This window comes from Rana temporaria, chromosome 8 (genome assembly GCF_905171775.1).
Source record: "Rana temporaria chromosome 8, aRanTem1.1, whole genome shotgun sequence".
In the NCBI taxonomy this organism is placed as follows: Eukaryota; Metazoa; Chordata; class Amphibia; order Anura; family Ranidae; genus Rana; species Rana temporaria.
Genome location: NC_053496.1, coordinates 31611059 through 31636645, shown reverse-complemented (window position 1 = coordinate 31636645; position 25587 = coordinate 31611059). Strand labels below are relative to the sequence as shown.

The 25587-nt window shown below is 45.4% G+C and overlaps 1 protein-coding gene across 10 annotated transcripts in view; it reads right to left on the bottom strand.

Moving 5' to 3' along the window:
* Positions 1–25587, bottom strand: part of SHTN1 (shootin 1) — a 148978-nt gene that overhangs the window by 67734 nt on the left and 55657 nt on the right. For 9 of the 10 annotated variants that reach the window (XM_040361496.1, XM_040361498.1, XM_040361499.1 and 6 more), the window contains 2 exons: positions 17370–17464; positions 2627–2792 (listed from right to left, as the gene is read on the bottom strand). In XM_040361496.1, coding sequence (XP_040217430.1) covers positions 2627–2792; positions 17370–17464 — 261 coding nt within the window. Of the gene's footprint in view, positions 1–2626; positions 2793–2929; positions 3028–17369; positions 17465–25587 lie in introns of those variants that run through there. The other variant, XM_040361502.1, reaches the window with a different exon arrangement.

The window sequence follows — 25587 nt, the reverse complement described above, 5'->3', positions numbered from 1 at the left end:
TCCGCGAGAGACATTTCCCCACCAACATGGGGAATTGAACGATTTTTCGTTGCTCTGTCTATGGCCGGCTTTAGGGATTCAGGACAATGTCACCTTGACACTTGGAGGTCTAATAAATAAAGACACACAGATGATTTGGGTACCAGAACAATGACACACTGATATTTGGGGTCCCAGAACAATGACTCACTGATATTTGGGGTCCAAGAACAGCGATACACTGACGCTTGGGGTCCTAGAATAATGACACGCTGACGCTTGGGGTCCCAGAACAATGACACACTGACAGTTGGGGGCCCAGAACAACGACACACTGACAGTTGGGGGCCCAGAATAATGACACACTCAAGCTTGGGGTTCAAGAACAATGACACACTGACGCTTGGGGGCGCAGAACAAAGAAAAACTGGCACTTGGGGTCCCAGAACAATGACACACTGACGCTTGGGGGCGCAGAACAAAGAAAAACTGGCACTTGGGGTCCCAGAACAATGACACAGTGACACTTGGGGTCCTAGAATAATGACACACTGACACTTGGGGTTCTGCGTGGCTCTGAAACGTTGCATTTCTTATGTGATGTTCTCATTCTTCAACAAAATTTTGGACGTAATAAAACGATCTGTGGTGTGTTACCAAATAATATGTACCTTTGATCCCAGAACAATGACACACTGAAGCTTGGGGACCCGGAACATTGGCACACTCACACTTGGGGACCCAGAACGTTGGCACACTCACACTTGGGGACCCAGAACGTTGGCACACTCACACTTGGGGACCCAGAACGTTGGCACACTCACACTTGGGGACCCAGAACAATGACACACTGACGCTTGGGAACCTAGAACAATTACACACTGACAGTTGGGGGCCCAGAACAATGACACACTGACAGTTGGGGGCCCAGAACAATGACACACTGACAGTTGGGAACCTAGAACAATTACACACTGACGCTTGGGGACCTAGAACAATGACACACTGACAGTTGGGGGCCCAGAACAATGACACACTGATGCTTGGGGATCCAGAACAATGACACACTGACGCTTGGGGACCCAGAACAATGACACACTGACGCTTGGGGACCCAGAACAATGACACACTGATAGTTGGGGGCCCAGAACAACGACACACTGACAGTTGGGGGCCCAGAACAATGACACACTGACGCTTGGGGACCCAGAACAATGACACACTGACGCTTGGGGACCCAGAACAATGACACACTGATAGTTGGGGGCCCAGAACAACGACACACTGACAGTTGGGGGCCCAGAATAATGACACACTCAAGCTTGGGGTTCAAGAACAATGACACACTGACGCTTGGGGGCGCAGAACAAAGAAAAACTGGCACTTGGGGTCCCAGAACAATGACACACTGACGCTTGGGGGCGCAGAACAAAGAAAAACTGGCACTTGGGGTCCCAGAACAATGACACAGTGACACTTGGGGTCCTAGAATAATGACACACTGACACTTGGGGTTCTGCGTGGCTCTGAAACGTTGCATTTCTTATATGATGTTCTCATTCTTCAACAAAATTTTGGACGTAATAAAACGATCTGTGGTGTGTTACCAAATAATATGTACCTTTGATCCCAGAACAATGACACACTGAAGCTTGGGGACCCAGAACATTGGCACATTCACACTTGAGGACCCAGAACGTTGGGACACTCACACTTGGGGACCCAGAACAATGACACACTGACGCTTGGGGTCCCAGAAAAATGACACACTGAAGCTTGGGGACCCGGAACATTGGCACACTCACACTTGGGGACCCAGAACGTTGGCACACTCACACTTGGGGACCCAGAACGTTGGCACACTCACACTTGGGGACCCAGAACGTTGGCACACTCACACTTGGGGACCCAGAACAATGACACACTGACGCTTGGGGACCTAGAACAATGACACACTGACAGTTGGGGGCCCAGAACAATGACACACTGATGCTTGGGGATCCAGAACAATGACACACTGACGCTTGGGGACCCAGAACAATGACACACTGACAGTTGGGGGCCCAGAACAATGACACACTGACGCTTGGGGACCCAGAACAATGACACACTGACGCTTGGGGACCCAGAACAATGACACACTGATAGTTGGGGGCCCAGAACAATGACACACTGACGCTTGGGGACCCAGAACAATGACAGACTGACGCTTGGGGACCCAGAACAATGACAGACTGATAGTTGGGGGCCCAGAACAACGACACACTGACAGTTGGGGGCCCAGAATAATGACAGACTGACGCTTGGGGTCTTGCGTGGCTCTGAAACGTTGCACTTCCTATGTGATGTTATCATTCTTCAACAAAAATTTGGACTTAATAAAATGATCTGTGGTGTGCTACCAAATAATATGTACCTTTGATCCCAGAACAATGACACACTGACGCTTGGGGACCCAGAACTATGACACACTGACGTTTGGGGACCCAGAACTATGACACACTGATACTTGGAGTCTCAGAACAATACCAGACTGATATTTGGGGGTACCAAAACAATACCAACAGACACATGGGAGGTTTAGAACAATGACATTCTGACATTTGGAGGTACCAAAACAATGACATGCTGACAGTTGCTCCCTCACCTTTTACTTTCTGCTGACAGTCAAGGGACGTGCATACTTCCCCGCTGTCGCTGTCAGAAGGGGTGTCTTCGTCATCCAGGCTGATCTCCTCAGTAATGACCTCTGGACCCAGTTTGGCCATGTACAACATGCTAATCCGTTTCAGATTCTTGTTTTCCTTGTTCAGCTGGAGGGGAAAAAACACAACATTAGATTTATCAACAAAGCTCTGTTCATGGCAGCCGTTCCTCCACACAAAGGGTTCCAGAGGTCCCCGGCAACAAAGAACATTTTATGAAAAGTTTGTGGAAATGAAGACCTCACCTGAAGCTGTGACACTACGGAAGAAGGATCTCATCATAACGAACTACATACCCCTAAGAATGGAGATGGACCCCACAGTCCTAAGGATTAATCCCCAGGCCCGCCATCAGATGACGAAGCAACGAGTGGGAGACACAACATTCTCCGAGCTAGCTGTCCTCCACACAACAATGCCACTTATTAAGCTCTCGGTCCTGCTGCCCACACACACAAATATTGTGACCGGCCTGCCAGCCTGACCAGCCTGACCAGCCAGACCACAGAAGAAATCAATCCATTCACTGCCACTCCATGTGTGCCTACAAGTGGCCCAGAGGTGGGAAATACCTGGAATATATTGTGGAATTATCCTTATTGGGTGATACGATTTATTAATGAAATCTAATGCGACCGACTGCTGATGTGTCAATAGAATGTGAGGCTGAAAATTATACTCTGCCGATGTCTGATGATTGTTTTATGGCTTATTTAACCATTTCCTTACTGGGCACTTAAACCCCCCTCCTGTTCAGACCAATTTTCAGCTTTCAGCGCTCTCACTCTTTGAATGACAATTGCGCGGTCATACAACGCTGTACCCAAATGACATTTTTATATTTTTTTCCCCACAAATAGAGCTTTCTTTTGGTGGTATTTGATCACCTCTGCAGTTTTATTTTTTGTTAAAAAATAAATAAAAAAAAAGACAGATTAAAAAAAAAAAAATGCAAACAGGTATTTTTTGTCCTTCATTGATGTACGCTGATGAGGCTGCACTGATGGGCACTGGTGGGTGGCACTGAAGGGCATTGATAGGTGGCACTGGTGGGCACTGAGAACTGGCACTGATAGGTGGCAGTTATGGGCACTTGTAGGTGACATGGATAGGCAGCACTGATGAAGCACTGATTGGCACCACTGGTGGGCATTGAAAAATTGCGCTTGTAAGACCACTGCGCAAAAACGGTGTGACAAAGTATTGCAAAAAAAAAACGCCATTTTATTCTCTAGGGTTTCTGATTAAAAAAAATGTATAATGTTTGGGGGTTCCAAGTAATATTCTAGCAAAAAAAAAATATTTTAACTTGTAAAACACCAAGTTTTTTTTTTTCCATAGAAGGGGGAGAGGGCGGGGAGTAGGGGCTTCGCCCTCTGTGTCTCTCTCCCTCCTATCTCCCTGCTTCTTTTTGGCCTTCTCTCCGCCATCTCAATCCACTTCTATTTTATCTCCGTCCCCTTTAAATGGTTGTTTAAAAATATAGGGTTGGGCATATTTTATATGGGGTAAAGGGACATCCCAGAAAAAAAGTTGTTATAAATATTAATCAATTTTATGAAGGGGCTATATTGAGACCGTATGTGTTTGTCTACTGTGTGTTTTTTTGTATTGAAATTTATGTAATGTTGGAAAAACACCAAGTTTGAAAAATAGGCCTGGTCCTTAAGTAGTTAAATGAGCTATGAGTACATCTTGGGTGAAGAACTAGAATTCAAAAATTGGTTGTAATTGTCCTCTAAGGCTGCATTCACACCTGAGCGTAGGTCGTTCGGTCGTTTTTTCGTCGTTTTGTTCCGGCGCTTTGTCGTATTCATGCTTATTTGCGCGTTTGCATACAGCGTCGTCCGACGTTTTTGTACTTCAACATTTTTTATTTTAGCCAATAGGAAAAATTATCATCTTTTCATCACTTGTTGGTATGTTGGTAGATTTTTTTTTTTATCTTCTGCCTGGGTGAAATGTTCTATTGATTAAAGCGACAAAACGCCCGTACGAAACGCTCGTTGTCGCGCTAGTCGCTTGAATCGAGCGTTTCCATTACTTTCTATGGGGAAAAAAAAGCTCAAAAACGCCCAAACCGCCCGATTCGCGCGACAAAAAAAGGGTCCGGAACTTGTTTGAGCTTCAGGCGTTCGGCGTCAGGCGTTTTGGAGTGGAGATGTGAACCATCTCCATAGACAATAATGTATTTTTTCCCCTCTAGCGTTTTTGAGCGTCACGCTTCAGGCGACAAAACGCTCAGGTGTGAATGCAGCCTCATGTCAACAAAGGGCATCTAGATCAGTGCTCAGACGATGAGTCAGACTCGCACAGGTGTCAAACTGGCGGCCCTCCAGCTGTTGTGGAACTACAAATTCCCATGAGGCATTGCAAGGCTGACCGTTACAAGCATGACACCCACAGGCAGAGGCATGATGGGACTTGAAGTTCCGCAAACGATAGAGGGCTGCCAGTTTGACACTCCTGGTCACCGTCCGATCAACCACCACAGACACAGACCAATATGTGCTAAAATGAGAAAGTCCCTAAAGTACCAACAGCTCTTAGATGCACAGTCACCAGAAATCATGAAAGAACGTTTTACGTGGCATATATGTAGTATAACACCACCTGTATATCTTTACTAAGCACGTGGATATCACTCATGACAATCCCTTCAGTTCCATTTAACTCAATACAAGTGGAACCTTAAAGTGGAGTTCCACCCATAAATATAACATTACATCAGTAGTTTTAAAAAAATGTCATTAGTCCTTTAAGAATTTTTTTTTTTTTTTTTAGATGCCTTCAAAGTGTTGTTGCTAGGCAGAATAGTTAATCTTCCCACTTCCTGCACCTAGGTGCTTAATGCTTCCTAACCTACACCGCACAGACTCCTGGGAATGTAGTGGGTGTAACTTTCCAGGAGTCTGTGCACTCCCCAGTCTCGAAGAATCATGTGACTTGGACAGTACAGGAGCTGAAACCTGATCTGAAACCTATTACACTGCTTATGCAGCACTGAGCATGTGCGAGATCTGCAAGGCTGAAATCCAGGAAGTCATACAGTCTGGCTTCATGATGCCCACACTTAAGATGGCCCCAGTCAATTTCTATTTTATAAAGTGTCTAAATGCTGTAACAACCTAACAAAACAGACCTTAGTTTACAGACTAACTTTACTAGAATACATTAAGCTTGTATATTACAGGGGTATTTATATTTAAAAAGTGAAATTGTGGCCGGAACTCCGCTTTAAATTATGAGCATAATCCGTTCCAGGAGAATGCTCGTAATCCAAAGCACTCGCATATCAAAGCGAGTTTCCCCACAGAAGTCAATGGAAACGAAAATAATTTGTTCCACGCTGACTTCAATAGCATGCAATACCGCATGTGGCCAGAGGTGGGGGGGCCCTGGAGAGCCTTGGAAATGCTCGGTGACAGCTCGGCTGACCTCGCAAAGGCTTGGAAACACTCGGGAAGAGTATTTCCAAGTGATTCTGAGTAATTCCGAACGGCTCCAAACTGTTCCGAGCGTCGCCTGCGCCCCCCGCACCCCTGGCCAAATGCGGTACTGCACACCCCATTAGCTTGAATTGCGACAACACTTGCAAACCGAGTCAGAATTTTTTTTTAAAAAGTCGCTCGCCTTTCAAAATACTCGTTCTATGCATTACTCGTAAACCAAGGTTCCAACGTATATAGATCAGAGTGTCAGTAGAGAGGGGAAAGAGATCTATCCCACAGACTGCATGGAGCTGTGGCCCTAGAATTAAGCGGAGTGGATGGTTGCCCGGTCAGAGGGCATAGGCATAGATTCGCATTGCCATCTAAAAAAAAACAATGGTCGCTATAAAAGCCATTCATATTTATGCGGTGCGATTCTGATCCATTCAAACAACGGTTCCTGCACGAGTTTAGCGCGGATTTGGTGCAAATTTTATCTGCAGCTGTGCCAAACCCCTACAGAAATCGCAATAATTCGCATTAGAATCGCAGCTGTCACTACAGAAATCGCAATAATTCGCATTAGAATCGCAGCTGTCACTACATAAATCGTATTATTTGCATTAGAATCGCAGCTGTCACTACAGAAATCGCAATAATTCGCATTAGAATCGCAGCTGTCACTACAGAAATCGTATTATTTGCATTAGAATCGCAGCTGTCACTACATAAATCGTATTATTTGCATTAGAATCGCAGCGGTCACTACAGAAATCGCAATAATTTGCATTAGAATCGCAGCTGTCACTACAGAAATCGCAATAATTCGCATTAGAATCGCAGCTGTCACTACATAAATCGTATTATTTGCATTAGAATTGCAGCTGTCACTACAGAAATCGCAATAATTCGCATTAGAATCGCAGCTGTCACTACAGAAATCGCAATAATTTGCATTAGAATCGCAGCTGTCACTACAGAAATCGCATTCGATTTGCACCACATCAGTGTGAAGCAAGACTCGGAGGGTGGTGATCAATGGCATATTTCTATATAACCCCCCCTTCCGAGGTTCATACCCCAAGCCGTGTGCCCTCTCACATTCCCAGAGTAAGTAATCAGCTTTCTCTATAGGAATTCTATAAAAACAACAATAAATGTCTAACATATGAAGAAGAAGAAGGCAGAGCTACGATTCCCTCCCTCCCTGCGCTCGCTATGTCCAGAATCGCTAATGAAATTTGGCTGAAAATTGCTGTAATCTCTTCCCAGATGAAGTGGCCGCAATGCATTTTACACCAGCAAAACAACATAAAAAGAGCGATAAAAACATTCTTTAATAATAATACAAGTCTGATGAGATGGAGGCGAGAAAATGACACACTTGGTAAATTCATCAGCCCCGCGGTAATCAGCGCTACACAGGGAGGTCAGCGCTTCCCTCCGCCTCCTATTTGTTTTCATAAACAATCAGCGGCGAATCTCCGGCTCCTCGCGCTCGATTGAAAACACTGAAATGATGCTTCCCATTCAGCCAGGACTATATTTTCTTTTCTTTTTGTCTTCCTCGCTCTGTGGAGATTGCTGCCCATTTAATCCCGATGCTCAGGAGGTATTAAGTAGGGCAGAACAATGGAAGTAATCTCGCAAGATGACACAGTTTCTGTAGAGTCGCTCGTTATGGCGACAATCACTCTGTGGAGACAAAATGCAGCCCCGGGCAAAGATAGAATTACCGGGGGCCGTTTTCTAAAACAAGGGACCCAATTTAACCCTCGGGGATTTTAGGCTGCCAGTCTAAAAAAATGTTTTTGTTTTTCTGGTTGATTTGGGAACTTTTAGGCAGGCCATAGATTATTGCTAGTGGCTATCTATAGTCTCTGGCAATACTCGTATGTAAAAATCCAATATGCTGGTTGTACCCAAATCGATCGATGGATCAACTTGGGTTCAGTCCATAGATGGTCAGCTGGTCCCTGTTGAACTGGTCAAGATTCAAACCTTTGGTGGTTCATCTATACCACGTTCATCTATACCACCCTGTCCCAAGCAGTGTTCCATGAAACCCTGAGGTTTATCCAGAGGTTGCTAGAGGTTCCCTTGAATGGTAGCATATTGACCTTCCATCTAATGGTGCCAGCATAGTTCTGGAGTCAAAGTCACTTGGCAAAACCAACGGTACAACACCAATGATCTTTTTAGTATTCTTCCCACTGACTACAATGTAAGGGGCATTCCTCCACTCACTGACCACAATATAAGGGGCATTCTTCCTCTCACTGACCACAATGTAAGGGGCATTCCTCCACTCACTGACCACAATGTAAGGGGCATTCCTCCACTCACTGACCACAATGTAAGGGGCATTCTTCCTCTCACTGACCACAATGTAAGGGGCATTCCTCCACTCACTGACCACAATGTAAGGGGCATTCTTCCTCTCACTGACCACAATGTAAGGGGCATTCTTCCTCTCACTGACCACAATGTAAGGGGCATTCCTCCATTCACTGACCACAATATAAGGGGCATTCCTTCACTCACTGACCACAATGTAAGGGGCATTCCTTCACTCACTGACCACAATGTAAGGGGCATTCTTCCTCTCACTGACCACAATGTAAGGGGCATTTCCTCCACTCACTGACCACAATGTAAGGGGCATTCCTCCACTCACTGACCACAATGTAAGGGGCATTCCTCCACTCACTGACCACAATGTAAGGGGCATTTCCTCCACTCACTGACCACAATGTAAGGGGTATTCCTCCACTCACTGACCACAATGTAAGGGGCATTCCTCCACTCACTGACCACAATGTAAGGGGCATTCCTTCACTCACTGACCACAATGTAAGGGGCATTCTTCCTCTCACTGACCACAATGTAAGGGGCATTTCCTCCACTCACTGACCACAATGTAAGGGGCATTCCTCCACTCACTGACCACAATGTAAGGGGCATTCCTCCACTCACTGACCACAATGTAAGGGGCATTTCCTCCACTCACTGACCACAATGTAAGGGGCATTCCTCCACTCACTGACCACAATGTAAGCGGCATTCCTCCACTCACTGACCACAATGTAAGGGGCATCTTCCACTCACTGACCACAACGTAAGGGGCATTCCTTCACTCACTGACCAAAACGTAAGGGGCATTCTTCCTCTCACTGACCACAATGTAAAGGGCATTCCTCCACTCACTGGCCACAATGTAAGGGGCATTCCTCCACTCACTGACCACAATGTAAGGGGCATTCCTCCACTCACTGACCACAATGTAAGGGGCATTCCTCCACTCACTGACCACAATGTAAGGGGCATTCCTCCACTCACTGACCACAATGTAAGGGGCATTCCTCCACTCACTGACCACAATGTAAGGGTATTCCTCCACTCACTGACCTCAATGTAAGGGGCATTCCTCCACTCACTGACCACAATGTAAGGGGCATTCCTCCACTCACTGACCAAAACATAAAGGGCATTCTTCCCCTCACTGACCACAATGTAAGGGGCATTCTTCCTCTCACTGAAAAGAATGTAAGGGGCATTCTTCCTCTCACTGAAAACAATGTAAGGGGCATTCTTCCTCTCACTGACCACAATGTAAGGGGCATTCTTCCTCTCACTGAAAACAATGTAAGGGGCATTCTTCCTCTCACTGAAAACAATGTAAGGGGCATTCCTCCACTCACTGATCACAATGTAAGGGGTATTCTTCCACTCACTGACCACAATGTAAGGGGCATGTTTCCTCTCACTAACCACAATATAAGGGGCATGTTTCCTCTCACTGACCACAATGTAAGGGGCATTCCTCCACTCACTGACCACAATGTAAGGGGCATTCTTCCCCTCACTGACCACAATGTAAGGAGTATTCTTCCTCTCACTGACCACAATGTAAAGGGTATTCTTCCTCTCACTGACCACAATGTAAAGGGTATTCTTCCACTCACTGACCACAATGCAGGGCAGCCCTCAAAATTTCCACTCGTCTGCATTTGGCGAGTGGAAATTAGCTGAGGGCAAGTGCAGAGCAGGGGCGGACAATTTCTTGGCTGATCGCTCTTCTGCCAGAAGTGGTGCAATTGCCTCCCTGCTCCCCCCCCCCCCCTGCCGCTCTAATGTCCCGTAAAGTCTTCTTTTCAAGACTTTATTACGTTTTTACATTTTTTGATTGTTACTGAAAACAGGACCACCAGCAGTGGTCCTCATGTCCTCTCCATCACCTGGAGACTGATGTTATCAGACCGATTGCCACCAGTTAAAGGCTTTTACATTGCGGTTTTCTTTCACGTGCGTGTCACAAGTTTTTAATTCATTCTTTTAATAAACGTATCAAAGGATAATACACAGGGCTGGCGCACCCTCTTTTCTCTATTCTTTTTTTGAAGATATTGAGACCTGACCAAAATAACAGGGGTCTAATGACAGCCCAACGACCCAAATACAATCATTGTCCTTCACTGCACACTGATTGGTGAGCTGCAATAGTTTCTCTTCTCACACACAATCAGAGCTCACATCCACTTATCTAATCAGCAGATGACGTGTTCATACAGCCGATCATTCAGATTGATTAAAGCAGGCAGACTCTGCTGATCATGTAATTGTTTGATGTAAAGCGGAATTCCAGGCCAGATGCAGCGAGAATGGAAAATATGGAGGAAACAAAGCTCTGTTCTATAGTAGAGCGCTCAGAGAGTCATCAAGGGCTGGAATTAAATTAGTACACTAATATTGAAGCATTAGAATCCAAGATTCAGCCTCTAATAGGGATGATACCAGCAAAGAGTTTAACTGCTTGGCCTGCACACCCAATTCATGCAATAAAAAACTAAAATGGGAAAAAAAAAGTCTTTAGGATTAACTTGATTAAACTGAGCACAGCCACTAAATGACTAGACAATGGCTCGATGGCACAAGATTGCCAAAGAGTGGCCAACATTAGGGGTAATGCACCCCTAACTCATCGCCTTGCAAACTTAAAGGAGTACAGCCAAAGCTTGTTTGGCTGTACTTCTCGTATGGATCACAGGAGTGCAGCTCGTTCTGCACTCCTATGACCCATTTTCAGCAGACAGGGGGCTGAAGCCTGCTGGCGGCTAACGTCACAGAGCCAGTGAAGGCTCAGAAAGGATTCGCCCAGAACCCTGGACCGGCACAGCCTCTCAGCAAGTCACTGTCCCCTCCACAGCCCAGCGCTCCAGTAATTGCAGGGGATGGGGATGCAGAGCAGAGAGCTGCTGAATGACAGCCACCAGCTCTCTGCTTGTGGAGCCCTGAGAATCAAGCGATCAGTGGTGTTTGATTGCTCGGTTCTCAGTGTTCGAGTTGGCAGGGGACAGATCCAGCTAGGTAAGTAAGAATAGAAACAAACCACATACTTCTCTTTTAACATCACCTAATACCTACGTTGCAAAATCAAAAAAATGAGGCCATGCTCCACGGACATCGCACTGGCTGCTGACTTTAGGCCCTTAGGCCACACCCCTCTTTCATAGTTTGTTACAAAATTTAGTAAACAGGTAATTTTTCACCTTCACTAATGTGCACCGATGAGGCTGTACTGATGGGCAGTGATAGAGCTGCACTGATGAGGTGGCACTAGTGGGCACTGGGAGTCATGATTGTAACTGTCAGCCTTGCAATGCCTCATGGGACTTGTAGTTCCAAAGCAGCTGGAGGGCCGCCAGTTTGACACCTGTGCTAGAGAAAATTTATGAAGGGAGCTGAAACTTCGAGTTGCCAAGAGACAGCCAAGTAGCCTTAGGCCTCTTGCACACTGGGGCGTTTTTCATGCGGTACAGCGCTAAAAATAGCGCTGCTATACCGCATGAAAAATCATGCCCTGTAATGTTCAATGTGAAAGCCCGAAGGCTTTCACATTGAAGCGGTGCGCTAGCAGGAGCGCACCAAAAGTCCTGCTAGCCGCATCTTTACCGCGGTATAGGAGCGGTGTGTTCACCACTCCTATACCGCGCCTTCCCATTGAAATCAATGGGAAAGCGCGGTATTAACCCTTTTTCGGCCGCTAGCGGGGGTTAAAACCTCACCGCTAGCGCTCGAATATCACAGTAAACACGACGGTATAGCCGCGCTACAAATAGCGCGGCTATACCGTCACCGCGGCTCCACGCTGCAATGTGAAAGCAGCCTAAGTGCCGGTTCACACTGGGGCAACACGACTTCCAGCGCGACTTTACAAGGCAACTTGGAGACGATTTGAGCGCGACTTCATCGCTACTTGTTGCGACTTACAATGCGACTTCAAGTCGCCTCCAGGACAGGCGACTTTGCCAGTAGCCAATCACATAATAATCTGCTCTGTGGGAGGGAGGGGCTTGCCTTAGAAAACGATTTTCACTTCCTGGAAAGTTGCTTCAGTTAAGACAGGGGATCGGACTTGGAGGCGACTTCCATTGAAATCTATGGGTACAAGTCGCCTCGAAGTAGTACAGGAACCTTTTCTGAAGTTGGAGCAACTTCAGTAGTGTACAGTAAGACGGCTCCCATTCACTTCCATGTAATTTGTCATGTCGGGCGACTTGGGGCGACACAAGTCGCCCCCCAGGTCGCGGTAGTGTGAACCGGTTTTTAAGGATTTAGAAAAGATCTGTAAAGAAGAGTGGACCAAAATCCCTCCTGAGATGTGTGCAAGCCTGGTCACCAACTACAAGAAACATCTTACCTCTGCTTTTTCCAACAAGGGTTTCTCTATCAAGTACTAAGTCATGTTTTGCTTGGGGATCAAATACCGTATTTATCGGCGTATAACGCTCACCCCAAACTTAGGAAGGTAGTTTAAGGAAAAAAAGTAGTTTAAAGCGGTGTTTCATACTAGCGCGATCTACAGTACGCCTTTCTTTTATTTTTTGGCGCCGTACTTACGGTTTACCGCCGTAGTGAATTTTCAGACTCCCCGCGGGGAATGGGTGTTCCTATGCACAGGGAAGATGATTGACGGCCGGCTATGGCGCGTCACGCTGCCCAAAGATAGCTGAAATAGGACTTGCCTCTTTACGGCGCTATACGGCGCCTGCGCACAGACATCGGAGCTGACTGCGCAGGCGCCGTGAAGAGGCAAGTCCTATTTTGGCTATCTTCGGGCAGCGTGACGCGCCATAGCCGGCCGTCAATCATCTTCCCTGTGCATAGGAACGCCCATTCCCCGTGGGGAGTCTGAAACTTCACTACGGCGGTAAACCGTAAGTACGGCGCCAAAAAATAAAAGAAAGGCGTACTGTAGATCGCGCTAGTATGCTTGATGGCATGCTAGAAAAAAAAATGATTTTTTTAGGGTGAACCCCCGCTTTAAGGAAAAAAAAAATACATTTTTGTCCATCGGCGGCCTTGTCCGACGTCCGTCTGTGGCCTTGTCTGTCGTCCGTCCAGCCTTGTGGGTGTCCGCCTGCGGCTTCCTTGCGCAGGATCCGTCCAGGTGTCCATCTGCGGCTTGCTCGCGGGGTTTGTCCAGTCCATCCGCACCTTGCCCGGGGTTGCAGCGGTGTTCGTTTTTGAATTAGGCGCCGAGCCGAGAGGAGCCGGATTTCCTGTGTGTTCAGCTTCTTTCGCGTGGCTGCGAGCCGAGTGCGCAGTACACTCGGCTCGGTCTATTTCGGCGGCGCCCGGGAACAGCAGCATCGGCGTATATCACGCACCTACGATTTTCCCCTGATTTTAAGGGGAAAAAAGTGCGCGGTATACGCCTATAAATACGGTACTTATTTTACTCACTGAACTGCAACTCAATTTATAAAATTTGTATCGTGTTTTTTCTGACTTTTTAGTTAATATTCTGTCTCTATCATTTAAAATACACCTATGATAGAAATTATAGACCCTACATCTCTCTGTAAGTGGGCAAACCTACAAACTCTGCAGGGGATCAAATAATTATTTTCTCCATTGTACTTTACGTGTGTCTCTGTGCATCTGCATTATCTAAGCCAGGTGTGGCTGTATCTGCATCGCATTCAGTAAAAAGAAAAATCTATTATATTACTAAACTAACACTGAGAAAAATAGAAAACACCTTACTATTTCCCTGAAAGGTAGTTTGAAATTGAAGGCCCTGGAAAAAGTGAACCCGTCTTTGACCCTTGCAGAAAAACCACCCGGGTCACCTGTACATTGTACGCTCATAATACCTCAAGGAAAAGGGTAGATAAAGACAACTGCGAATCAATGTGACACACGAATAAAATTGCATAAAAATGGGACTTTAAAGGTTCCATACAAATTCCAACATTACAACAAATTTTAAACATTCTGCATGGTTCCTGCCAAGCACAAAAGACACAAGACAATATATAGAGAGACAAAGTCATAGCGCACAATAAAACGCATCATAAACCTCCTAGCCTTGACCCACATTCCTACCTGTAAGTGCTTTCCAAAACAAAATGACGAGAGTCAGGTGACACATTTACATGGATTTATAGCACCATCAAGGTAGCGGCGAGGCGGTGGTAGGAAATAAACCAAAAGGCCGTTTCTAAAGTATCGAGAGATAAAGAATTATCCTAGAAGACCTCTTTCACACTGGGACGGGGGGTGCGTCGGCGGTAAGCGCCACTATTTAGCGGCGCTTTATCATCATTTTCGTAGCGTTATTCGCCCGCCAGAGGGGAGCTTTTAACCCCCGCTAGCAGCCAAAAAAGGGTTAAAACCGTCCACAAAGCGCCGCTTTGCCGGCGCTGCCCATTGATTTCAATGGGCAGGGGCGCTTTAGGAGCGGTGTATTCACCACTCCTACAGCACCTTAAAGATGCGGCTAGCACACTGGATTGAACTGGCTTTGGCCGTGAACTTGTCGGCCAACAAACGCGAAACAATGTGTTTTTTCAGCTCTTTAGGCAACTGGGCCAATGTTGTGTTATGCAAAGATACAAAGGAAACTTGGACAGCTGCACTCCCAAAAATGTTCTATTAATTAAAATCGATCACAAAATGAACATGCCACAGCAAAAATGTTCTTTTAATTAAAATTGATCACAAAATGAACATGCCACAGCAAAAAGATTGGAACAAAAGCCAACGTTTCGCATTGTAGCTTCAGTGCTTAGTCATAGCTATGATGAAGCACTGAAGCTACAGTACTAGAACACTTCATATTCCTGATATGTGCCTGCTGTACCATGTACTTGTATGAAGTATCCTGTTCTCTTTGTATTGCTTCCTTTGTGTGAATGTTCCTGTCAGTCCCTCTGATTTCCTATTTCAAACTGATCATGATAAGCATGAGAGCACATAGATTACAGCAATATCAGTTTTCTGGCTGTGCTGGGAGAATGATCAGACTTGTGCTGACACACCACCTGTACAGTCATTCCCTGAGAAGATCAGTGTCCTGCTGTTTCTCCACCCCCACCTCTCCAAGCCCCTTAAAAAACAAACAAAAATACACACACACACACACACACACACACACACACGTCTTGCCTTGCATTTCTATTTTAACCACTTAAGGACCCCTTCACGCCGATATACGTCGGCAGAATGGCACGGCTGGGCACATCCACGTACCTGTACGTGGCCCTTTAAGCCCAGCTGTGGGGTCGCGGGCGAGCGACCCGGTCTGAAGCTCCGCGCCCGTGGGACCCGATCGCCTCCGTTTTCCCGCGAACGGTCCTCCAGAGCTGAAGAACGGGGAGAGGTGTGTGTAAACACACCTTCCCCGTTCTTTACAGTGGCAGTGTCATTGATCGTCTGTTCCCTGACATAGGAAAACACGATCAATGACGTCACAAGTCCAGCCTCGCCCCCCTACAGTTAGAAACACATATGAGGTCACACTTAACTCCCAAACTGCAATTGTCATTTTCACAGTAAACAGTGCATTTTTATAGCACTTTTTGCTGTGAAAAGGACAATGGTCCCAAAAATGTGTCAAAATTGTCCGATGTGTCTGCCATAATGTCGCGGTCACGGAAAAAAAAAAAAACGCTGATCGCCGCCATTAGTAGTAAAAAAAAAAAAATATTTATAAAAATGCAAGAAAACTATCCCCTATTTTGTAAACGCTATAAATTTTGCGCAAACCAATCGATAAACGCTTATTGCGATTTTCTTTACCAAAAATAGGTAGAAGAATACGTATCGGCCTAAACTGAGAAAAAAAAATTCAAAATTTTCACTCTATTTTTGTTTATAGCGCAAAAAATAAAAACCGCAGAGGTGATCAAATACCACCAAAAGAAAGCTCTATTTGTGGGGAAAAAAGGACGCCAATTTTGTTTGGGAGCCACGTCACACGATGTGTCAGTTAAAGCGTTGCAGTGCAGAATCGCAAAAACTGGCCAGGTCCTTTACTTGCATAATGGTCCGGGTCTTAAGTGGTTAAACTGAACTTTAACTTTCATAGGCTGCTTCCAGACAGAGGATCACACCTACAGCCGTCTGTAGATACAAGGACAATATATATACATGGACATACATGGACAATATATATACCGTATTTATCGGCGTATATATCGCGCACTTTTTTCCCCTTAAAATAAGGGGAAAATCGTGGGTGCGCGATATACGCCGATAGCCGCTTCCCGCGCTCAGTTTGAATTCCTGCGCCGACATATACCGAGTGCAGTACACTCGGCTAGGCTCGGCTTCGCTCGTGCTCACGCATAAACGTCACAGAGCGTGAGCGCGAGCGAAGCCGAGCCTTGCCGAATGTACCCGAGTGTACTGCACTCGGTATATGTCGGCGGAGGCGTTCGAACTGAGTGCGGGAACTCGACTTGAGGCGCGCGCTGGAGAAGCCGGGAGGACACCACCGAAGCCGCAGCTGGACGCCGGACCGGACGATGGACGCTGGGAAGACACCAAAACTGTAAGTAATAAAATCATATAACTTTTTTTTTACAGGAATTTCGGGGTCAACTTTAGGGGTGCGTGGTATACACGGGAGCGCGCTATACCGCGATAAATACGGTACATGGACAATATATATACATGGACATACATGGACAATATATATACATGGACATACATGGACAATATATACACATGGACATACATGGACAATATATACACATGGACATACATGGACAATATATACACATGGACATACATGGACAATATATACACATGGACATACATGGACAATATATACACATGGACATACATGGACAATATATATACACATGGACATACATGGACAATATATACACATGGACAGATGGACACACTGTTCCACTGAAGACCATACCCTTGTCTCTCTTCCCTAGCATATCTGATCACTTACCTTTGACGCCAGGGCCTCTGCGCTTTCCCGGCACGACTTCTCGATCTCCAGATTGTTCTGTATGAAGCCGACCTCCTCGATGACCATATGGGAGACTGCAAGGAAAGAAAAACAAATCAGTGAGAGCTCAGGAGACACCTTCCAATACAACGTTCAGGAGACCTCGCCATCCATCAATATGGACTCACAATTCATCTGTACAATACCAGATGATGGCTTCCAAGAATGGTCACATTCGGTGTGTATGACATGGTTCCCACATCTACACAAAACACGGTTGATTTTTATTAAATATTGAGGCTGCAGAGCCAACAGTCTGGTCATAGAAATATATGAATCCAAGTGAAAAATATGGACTCCACCACAGTACAATAAACATTCACAGCGGAGTGCTGCCATTAGATGGCAATATATGCAGGGCTGAGGGATGGCGCAGACAGTGTTAGCGGTTTCCCATGTGTGATTTGTGATGTCACACAACCAAGTCAATGAGCAGTGTCCCCGTGTATTTCTACAGTAAGGGACCTCAGCTTAGAGCGCCCCTCTTTACACGTGCAGGCACCATGTTCCCTTTTGCACATATTACTGAACATGCATTGGACTTCACTGTGCTGACCACTACCAGCAGTCATATAGAGCTAAAGAAGGCAGAGACTGTTGGCATCATTCAACTACGAGGTTCCTAGACATAAAGTTAGGTGTGTGACAAAAAAAAAAAAATATCTCCCATCAATTCATTTTTATCTCAAACCACCCGATGTGCTCAATGCACAGTATTTTTAAACAACTGACCTGTGAATGTGACCAAACTCTCCTTACAATACCCTGCCATACTCCGCAATATAACCACTTCCCACCCGCCGTCCATCATATGACGTCTTTGACTTTGTGCAGGGATATCTGAATGATGGGTGCAGCTACAGGCATTCAGATATCAGATTTTTCAGCCGGCGATTCCTTACACTATAAGAACAATCATATAGCGGCTGTTCCACCGCTTGATCGTTCTTACGAGAGATAAGAAGGGACGTCCCAACCCTTCTGCCGTCCTCCGGTGCTTCTACCGACTCACCGCTACGATCGAAGACAGGATTGTTTTTTTTTATTTTTTTATTTCAGGCTTCCCAGTCTAGAGGTGAGATGTGAGGTCTTATTGACCCCATATCTCACTGTAAAGGAGGACCTGTCATGCCATATTCATTTTACAAAGGATGTTTACATTCCTTGTAATAGGCATAAAAGTGATCAAAAAATAAATTTTTGCGGAAAAAAGTGTCAAACTAAAATAAAGTAAAATGAACAATACATTTTTATTTATTTTTTAAAGCGCCCCTCTCCCCGTGTGCTCGCATGCAGAAGCGAACGCATACGCAAGTCCCGCCCACATATGAAAACTTTGTTCAAACCACACGTGAGGTATCTCTGCGAACGTTAGAGCGAGAGCAATAATTTTGGCCCTGGACGACCTCTGTAACTAAACATGTAACCAGTAAAAATATTTAAAGCTTCGCCTATGGGGATTTTTTTTAAGTAACGAAGTTTGGCGCCATTCCACGAGCGTGTGCAATTGTGAAGGGTGACATGTTAGGTATCTATTTACTCGGCGTAACTTCATCTTTCACATTATGCAAAAACATTGGGCTAACTGTACCGGGTTTTTTTTTAAGTACAAAACATTTTTTCGTTAAAAAAATTGCTGCGCAAATACAGTGCGAGATAAAAAGTTGCAACGACCACCATTGTATTTTCTAAGGTCTTTGCTGAAAAAACACATATAATGTTTTGGGGTTCTATGTAATTTTCTAGCAAATAAATGATGATTTTTATAGGAGAGAAATGTCAGAATTGGCCTGGGTACTCCAGAACGCCTGAAGGTGCTCCCTGCATGTTGGGCCTCTCTATGTGGCCACGCTGTGTAAAAGTCTCACACATGTGGTATCGCCATACCCGGAAGGAATAGCAGAATGTGTTTCGGGGTGTATTTTGTGGTATGCATATGCTGTGTGTGAGAAATAACTTGCTAATATGACAATTTTGTGGGGGAAAAATTTAAGAAAAAAAAAATCTTGATTTGCAAAGAATTGTGGGGAAAAAATGAGAACTTCAAAAAACTCACAATGCCTCTTTTTAGATACCTTAGAATGTCTTCTTTCCAAAAAGGGGTCATTTGGGGGGTATTTATACTTTTCTGGCATGTTAGGGTCTCAAGAAATGAGATAGGCCGTCAGTACTTCAGCTGTGATCAATTTTCAGATATTGGCACCATAGCTTTTGGACGCTATAACTTTCACAAAGACCAAATAATATCCACCGATTTGTACTTATTTTTACCAAAGATATGTAGCAGCATAAATGTTGCCCAAAATTTATGAAGAAAAAATAGGAATTTGCTACATTTTATAACAGAAACAAAGAAAAATTCATTTTTTTTTTTACAGAATTTTCAGTCTTTTTTCTCTTATAGCGCAAGATAGCTGCTCGAAGGAATCCAGGACAAGCCTGGAGCACAAGCAGCCGGCATTGAGGCCGTTCGTAAGTTGGAGTCGTTTGTAACTCGGGTGTTCGTACACATAACTTAGGCTGCATTCACACCTGAGCGTTTTGTCGCCTGAAGCCCGACGCTCAAAAAAGCTAGGAGGGGAAAAAATACATTATTCCCTATGGAGATGGTTCACATCTCCACTCAAATTCGCCTGACGCCGAACGCCTGAAGCTCAAACAAGTTCCGGATCCTTTTTTGTCGCGTGTATCGGGCGGTTTGGGCGTTTTTGAGCGTTTCCATTTCCCATAGAAAGTAATGGAAACGCTTGATTCAAGCGACTAGCATGACAACGAGCGCTTGCTACGGGCGTTTTGTCGCTTTAATCAATAGAACATTTCACCCAGGCAGAAGATAAAAAAAATCTACCAACATAGCAACAAGTGATGAAAAGATGATAATTTTTCCTATTGGCTAAAATAAAAAACGTCGAAGTACAAAAACGTAAGAACGACGCTGTATGCAAACGCGCAAATAAGCATGAATACGCGCAACAAAATGCCGCAAAAAACGACCGAGCGACCTACGCTCAGGTGTGAATGCAGCCTTACTTTCTGAATGGATTTGTTTTGGTTTCTTTGTATGTATGGATTGCATGGGTTGTTACCGACATTTGGTGAAAATGACATGTCAATAGCGCCTTTAAAAATATATTTATCTAGAAAAAATGGTGACATGTTCAATACTTATTTTACCCGCTGTATATATTTTTATTTCACACAATCATGTGCATCTTCTCTTCAGTCTGCCAATCTATTCTAGCTTCTTCTTTTTTTTGCGCAGATAAAGGCGTGGAACGCTGAATTCGACAGCGCTCCTAGAAGAAAACATCACATCGAGTTCACACAATAACTCCTACATCCTTCTCCCTCCCGAAAATGAGTGTCAAGGTCGGGACTGCTAAAAAAAAAAACATGGCTGCTGTTTTGTGGAATTTCAAAGAACCGTGAGCAGCAAGAACAGAATTACCATTGGGCTAAGCCGTGGAACAATACGGCTTACCACAAAAGACAATGCACAATGGGGAATGCTGAAAAAAAAAAAAAAGCACAGTCTTAAAATACGGCTGTCACTTTTCTGCCACCGGAAACGCAAATTTTAGAACTGTGGAAAGAATATTGCTCAATGCCAAGTTTCTGTGGTCAGCCTGAAGGGGGTCGCAACGGTTAATGGCATGCAAACATTTTTTAGAACATAAACAGTTTCTTCATGACCTTGCTGGACACATTTTATTTCAAGTGACGCTCATCAGACACTTGACATGGCAACATCAAGCATTAGAGGTAATCTCCCTCCACAAACGATGCCATGTGATAAAGACAGGCCGAGAGCCAAGGGCATCACATGACAAGTGTCTTTTATCTTTGCCAACAATAAAAGTCCTGTTATAGGCCGCTCACAGCCTCTTGACATGGCTGCCGTAACAGCTTTTAAACACCTTGGAATACTTGGTGATAATTACAGTTTAATTGTCAGTTGTCTCCTTTATTTGTGCAATACGTGTCATCTGAGAGACGTGATAAAGAAATGCATTGTGTACAGAGAAGAGAAGGGCAGACACACACAATTGTTTCTTTGAAATATCACAATCCGTGCTCAAGGTGTACATCTGCTCATCCACACATCTTCAATTCCAGTGTACAGGGAGGAACAATGTACCAGGTGTAACATTTTCTCTGAGAGGAACACACAGTGACCAAGTAACAGAGTACCAGGTGTGACGTTTTCCAGGAGAGGAACCAACAGAGCAGAATGTCAGATGTGACGTGTTCCAGAAGAGAAACCAACAGTTGCCAGGGAAGGAAATACCCATTGTAATGTTTTACAGGAACTGAACCAGCAGTAGGTAAATATATGAATACCAGATGTGCCGATTTCTGGAAGAAGCACCAAAAGCGGCCAAAGAACAGAGTTCCAGATGTGATGTCATCCAAAAAGGGAGCCAACAGCAGCCAAGGAACCAAGTACTAAATGAGCCAGCTACACGTGATCCACCTAGATCCGACGTGCCCAACCTTTTCAAGAGCGAGGGCCACTTAAGCAACTTGGTAACCGGTCGTGGGCCACAATGAGCGGAGCGGGGGGCGGATGACCGGTCCTTGTCCACTCTGCATATGCAGATTGGTCACAGACACAGCCCACTCTACTCTATGGGCCCTTCGATCCGATCTGCCTAGATAGAAGGGGACAGATCCCCCCCTCAGTTCTATTTTCTTTTTAGCAGATCGGATTGGAGGTGGGTGGATGTAAACTGCTACAAGTCCGTTTACATCTGATGCTCCATAGAGGTGAACAGAGGGTCAGATTGGGTTGGACCGATCGTATCACAGGGGACCAAGGCTGTTTTCACACTGATGCGCTGTGGTTTACCCACACCGAAGGTAGAGCGCAGTGCACCAGTGGCTTTCATGCGGGTTAGCTGCACTTTGCCATAGACTTCAATTATATCCTGCAGGCGTAGTGTACCAAACCCGCGGGAAATAACAGAAGTCTATGGCTCAGTGCGGGTAACCTGTGGGTGTTCTGCGCTAGGCCTGCGGATCAGTTTGAAAGCAGCCCAGTAACCACTGCTGAACAAAGGTTCCAATATATACACTGTGGGCCAGATTCACAAAAGGGATACGACGGCGTATCTCCTGATACGCCGTCGTATCCCTGTTTCTATCTATGCGACTGATTCATAGAATCAGTTACGCATAGATATCCCTAAGATCCGACAGGTGTAATAGTTTTACACTGTCGGATCTTAGGATGCAGTACCGCGGCCGCCGCTGGGGGGAGTTTGCGTCGTAAACCAGCGTCGGGTATGCAAATTAGGAGTTACGGCGGATCACCGATGAATTTTCGCGTTCGCTACGTCGCCGCTAGTCTAGTTTCCTGTCGCAAAGTTAGTCGTCGTTCTAGGTGCCCTAACTTTAGTCAGCAAACGTATTGCTGTCTAAAGTATGGCCATCGCTCCCGCGTTGAAATTTAACGTCGTTTGCGTAACACGGAGAGAGAGAGAGCGTGATGACACCAAATTTAACACACCTGCTCCCCATTCACACCCGAGACCTTGTAACACTAACGAGTCACATGACACGGGGGGGGGGGGGATGGACAATAGCTAAACAGTGGCTAAACAGTGTTGTCACATGAAAAGATATAATAAAATATTTACAAAAATGTGAGGGGTGTACTCAGTACCTACTGTACATTTGGACACAGGCTAAATTTTCATATTTTTGGCTCAGTGTGCCACCAGAATAAAATTAAAAGGAAACAATCTACATGAATTTGAAGTACACATACTTTCAGCTTTAATTCAGGGGGTTGAACAAAAATATCAAGTACTAATTTTAGGAACTGCAACCACTTTTATACACAGCCCCCCCCCCCCCCCCCCATTTTTAGGGGCTCAAATGTAATTGGACAAATGAATATAATCCTAAATAAAATGTTCATTTTTAAATATTGTGTTCTTTACTGGCAATGACTGCCCAAAGTCTGGAACCCATGGACATTACCAAAGACTGGGTTTCCTCCTATCTGATGCTTTGCCAGTCTCTAACCGCTCCTCGGTTGCTTTTGCAGTGCGTTTTGGATCATTGACCATCTTTACTAGGGCTGCGCATCTTCACCGGTCTCACGATTCGATGCGATTACGATTATCAAGTCCACGATTCGATTCGATTTGATTCGGCGATGCATCACGATTGCAGCGCAAGTGCGCATGGCTCTCCCCCCAAAATACTAAAGGAGATGATCAGAGACTGCAGACATGCTACAGGAGATGATTAGAGACTGCAGACATGCTACAGGAGATGATCAGAGACTGCAGACATGCTAGAGGAGATGATCAGAGACTGCAGACATGCTAGAGGAGATGATCAGAGACTGCAGACATGCTACAGGAGATGATCAGTGACTGCAGACATGCTTCAGGAGATGATCAGAGACTGCAGACATGCTTCAGGAGATGATCAGAGACTGCAGACATGCTACAGGAGATGATCAGAGACTGCAGACATGCTACAGGAGATGATCAGAGACTGCAGACATGCTACAGGAGATGATCAGAGACTGCAGACATGCTACAGGAGATGATCAGTGACTGCAGACATGCTTCAGGAGATGATCAGAGACTGCAGACATGCTTCAGGAGATGATCAGAGACTGCAGACATGCTACAGGAGATGATCAGAGACTGCAGACATGCTACAGGAGATGATCAGAGACTGCAGACATAGTACAGGAGATGATCAGAGACTGCAGACATAGTACAGGAGATGATCAGAGACTGCAGACATAGTACAGGAGATGATCAGAGACTGCGGACATAGTACATGAGATGATCAGAGACTGCGGACATAGTACATGAGATGATCAGAGACTGCGGACATAGTACAGGAGATGATCAGAGACTGCGGACATAGTACAGGAGATGATCAGAGACTGCGGACATAGTACAGGAGATGATCAGAGACTGCGGACATAGTACAGGAGATGATCAGAGATTCAGAGATTGTGGACATAGTACAGGAGATGGTCTATATTTCTCCTCCATACAGCCCAGTCCCTGCAGTGACAATGACTTATCACAGGTGACACATCAGATTCCACTACATGCCCGTACCCCCCCTGTGTCCCCGGATAACAGCACCCCCTCCTCCTCAGTACTTACATGCTGTTCTGCGCAGTGCGCACACAGGATGATTGGAGGGAACAATGAGGAAAAATACATGATTTTGCCTGTGCATTTTCAGTGTGTTTTTATGTGCTGACATTGTCATCAATACGCCCTTTAAAAATGCACAGATGACAATGAACCCTCAATAAAAATATCAGTACAGCGAGGACTACCGTGTTATTTATTTTCTATTAAAATTAACACATTCCCAAGTCCTCGCTGTACTGACATTTTTTATTGAGGGTTCATTGTCATCTGTGCATTTTTAAAGGGTGTAAATAGGGTGAAACTCCCCTTTAAAAAGTGCACAGGAATCCACATGGCTGCTGGGAGGGGGGGGGGGGCAGGACTCAGGGATTAGATTTCACAATTGACAAAGCCCTGTGAGTTTCACTGCACTGCACTGTCTGCTGAAATTTCTCTGACTCTTTGCACATTCCAGCACACTAGGAGTTAACACAGTGGAATGTGCAGAGAGTCAGAGAAATGTCAGCACAGGCAGAGCATGTGTAGGAATCAGACTGCTGATAAAATACCTGTGATACTAAATGCTGTTATAGCCAGGGCTGTAATGTGCTTTTTACAACATATGCAGAATCATACCTCATGTCTCTGTGTGTATATTACTTTCCCCTCATGTGACTCCATGCTCAGACCTGCCTCTTTCTCCTCTCATCTCCCCTGATGTCCGTTCTCAGCCCCGCCCATCGTCTATAGCTAAAGTAACAGATCACAAGAGAGGCAGGCGGGGCTGAGATCAGAAGAGACTTTGAGACGAGGGATGTGAGAGGACAGAGGAAGAGAGAGGCGGGCCGGACCATGGATCACATGATCGCATGTACAGTTACTACGGAGCTACGAGGTATGAATCTGCATACATTTTTAAAAAAAGCACACAGAGCGATTGCCACTTAATGGATTACAACGCGCATTTATAAAAAAAAACATTTTAAAAGACCTGCTCGGAGCGATCTCCCGGGAGGGGCGGGGCAAGTCGGGATGACGTCACC